General features: G+C 38.6%; 1 protein-coding gene across 1 annotated transcript in view; it reads right to left on the minus strand.

Annotated features, from left to right (window-relative positions):
- Positions 1 to 1,928, minus strand: part of bco2b (beta-carotene oxygenase 2b) — a 5,952-nt gene extending 4,024 nt beyond the window's left edge. The window contains exons 1-5 of the mRNA XM_032512160.1: positions 1,795 to 1,928; positions 1,454 to 1,652; positions 1,150 to 1,361; positions 847 to 962; positions 503 to 605 (exon numbers count right to left, since the gene is read on the minus strand). Of these exons, the coding sequence (XP_032368051.1) occupies positions 503 to 605; positions 847 to 962; positions 1,150 to 1,361; positions 1,454 to 1,652; positions 1,795 to 1,831 (667 nt within the window). The 5' untranslated portion in view covers positions 1,832 to 1,928. The remainder of the gene's footprint in view (positions 1 to 502; positions 606 to 846; positions 963 to 1,149; positions 1,362 to 1,453; positions 1,653 to 1,794) is intronic.
- Between the last annotated feature and the right edge of the window lie 1,324 nt (positions 1,929 to 3,252).

The following is a 3,252-nucleotide window of genomic DNA, read 5'->3' on the forward strand; positions in this document are numbered from 1 at the left end:
TGTTCATCCTGCTACACTCTGCGGTGCCCTGCTACGTCCTGCTGTGCCTTGCAATGCCGCACAGTGTCCTGCTATGCCATGAACTACTACAAAGAACTGCTACAAACTACTATTTTTTCTATTTTTGTTATTTCCACTCTTCATTCTAATCCCAACCGGCCCGTCAGACACCGCCTACCAAGAGCCTGGGTCTGTCCAAGGTTTCTGCCTAAAAGGAAGTTTTTCCTCGCCACAGTCGCACTGTTGCTTGCTCTGGAGGAAACTACTAGAACTGTTGGGTCCTTGTAAATTCTGGAGTGTGGTCTAGACCTACTCTATCTGTAAAGTGTCTTGAGATAACTCTTGTTATGAATTAATTCTATAAATAAAATTGAATTGAATTGAATTGAATGAGACACATGGTGAGCAGTGTTGTTGTTCCGTACATTTACATACAGTGATACAATATACAGAATCTTGCTGATGCCGTGTGAACAACCTGATTTGGTGTTTCCTAAATTACCTTTAGAGGTGTATGAATTCCCCATGTTGTAGGTTGTTCCATCAGGCTCCATGTGGGGGTGTGCAGTCGCTCCGTTCACAGCAATGAATTTGCTCCAGTCCACCTAAGGTAGAAATGTAGGAGTGCAAAGACTTTGTTAACTCTTTATTTCTCTTTTATCATTTTATCCAGCAGCTAATCATACAACGCAGAGTTACAGAAGCCTGCAAGCCTGCTATAAATTAACAATACTATTGCACTTGTCTATGACTTGCCCAGCAATAAAACTGCTGTGCACAGATGTGTCCCTGCAGAATTATCAGCTACAACTACATGTCTTACAACTACATTCAAAAGCGTGTTACCTTTTTAGTCGTCTCTAGTGTCTCAGGGTCCACCTTGTGCATGACATTGGTTTCAGTGCTGACATAATAATCACCTTTGTATGTCACAAAGCTCACATTGGCATTATCTGTGGTCTCTAGAGGAGAAAATTATGATGCCAAAGTTATCACAACATAGCACAACCACAACACCTCACCATTCACTCATATTTTGTGTTTCTCATAGAAGTGAATTAAACGGTTGTAAGGCTTTTTGCATTCAGATGATGTCTTCTTGCTGCATTGAGTTTTGTTCCTGCTCATTCCGTTTGATTAAATACTCACTTGGAAATTCAAATCTTGACAGGAAGCGCTGGAATAAGTTTTTACAGGGGTCTGGCATGTTGACAGTGCCAAACTCTGACACTGTGATGCGGTTGTGCTCCTTGTTGGCTTTGTAACTGTCACTGGACAGGAAGCGGCTTTTGTAAGTCACCTGTCCGTTGGAGATTTTGAACTGGTGCAGGAGAGCCATACCATCAAACCAGTGGTTGAACCTGATGAGAATAGAGGGAACAAGAGAAAGGAGTCAGCTTTGTGAAGTAGTGGCAGCAGTTGATGTATCAACATTTTAAAATCTTACACTCACTTATGGTTTCCGATCTCAAACTTCCCAGGCCCATTTCTCAAGAAGCGTCCGTTGATCCATTCTGGGATTTTTCCAGTGATAACGGTGCTGATGGGATTAGGAGTATCCTCCACTGAGCGCACAATCTTCTCAATGCAAGGCAGATCATGCACATCTGTGAAGTGGTCGATGTTCCGCCTAGACTTGGAATTTGGTAGTGCTAGGGGGGGAAAATAACTTTACTTTAGTGCAAACCACAGACCCCTTTTCAACATATAAAACAAGGTACATTAACAATTACCGGTAACCAAATAATTAATTTGAAGTGAAATTGTGCACAACTAGTAGAATCATATGTTTACCTGGGATATTGTTCTGTTGATGTGTGATGGTGTCCATGGCTGTGGCTCTGTCTCTACTGTTTCTCCAACACTGGCACAGCTTTATAGTGTCGTCCTGGCTTTGAACGCCCCTAGAAACAGTCAGATAACTAGGCAAGCAAACCACGATTTTATGATTGCGCTAAAAAACAGAAGTACTTTGTGATCACAAGATTATACAAGTGGTCACTCATTCACAGAGATAATCACTTAATCTTACTAACAAGAGGCAAAATCCCTGTCGCAGCATTCATCATCCTCCTCAAGTAGTGATCATTTATATTTTAGTTGTTCATGCTTAATATGCATGCATATGTGTAGTGATGGTGAAAGCAGATACACTTGGATGAATAGCTGGTAGGAAAATTTGATAACGCTTTAGGATAAAAGGTACACTATATACTTAACTAATGGTATATGATAACTAACAAATTCCCCTTGATATAATGTGTGGTCAATGCAGGATGTAGGCTATCATGAGTTACTGTTGCTCACCATTAACATCATTTGTTTGTGGATATTACTTGTACCCTTTTTATAAAATGTGACTAAAAAATGTATTATGGATCATTCAAGATTTTTTTTTCATGCTAACTGGTGTTCCCCATTTGGGTAGATTTTTATGTTATTTATTTTTTAGAATACTGAAAGTTAGATTGAGAATAACAGCAAATTTTAATCTTCTATGTAGATCTTCAACACTGGACATAAATTGTTTTACCATAAATATACAAACATGGTATTCTGTTGTTGTATTATGACATTCATCAACTGCCAAAAAAAGGGCTCTTATATGGTCCTCCATTGTTTCAAAAATATAGTTACATATACCAGTATATAAAGTAAAACTTCATTAATTAAACATCTGTTAGGAGAATAGAGTATTAGTCAAAAATTGGCACAGGGAAACATCTTGGTAACAGGATATGTCCGGGTTTTACAACTTAATTTAATTTTGTGCCGTATATTTTCTTGACACTCTGTAAAATTGGCTAATGCATGTCACTTAAAGAGGCGTAATAAACATTTTATGGTTTTTATGGGGGCACTGAAAGGTGGGTTGTTAACTGACAGCCCAAGGCATACAGGGTTGATCCCGGTCTTTGTGTTTCTTCACAAATGCCACAGACAAGTCAGACTGATAGCAGAATCTACCTGGTCCATATTTATTATGTGGCAATTACTCAATTATGGAATCAGGGCTTCACAGGGAAGTCAGTTATTATGCATATCAGGAAATTTCTTAGGACTGGGTAACTGATGAGTTTATTATTTTTAAAATATGTAAAAATATAACTTAAAGGTCTGATATGTACAGTAGTTTTAACTTATTTTTTTAAATATTACAATTGGATCTCTTGATAACTCCCTTATTGTTGTGGGGTCATGAAAAGTTTGGGACCCACAGATGCGATTACTGGTAGAGATGGTCTGATACCA

Source organism: Etheostoma spectabile, chromosome 3, assembly GCF_008692095.1.
Source record: "Etheostoma spectabile isolate EspeVRDwgs_2016 chromosome 3, UIUC_Espe_1.0, whole genome shotgun sequence".
Lineage (NCBI taxonomy): Eukaryota > Metazoa > Chordata > Actinopteri > Perciformes > Percidae > Etheostoma > Etheostoma spectabile.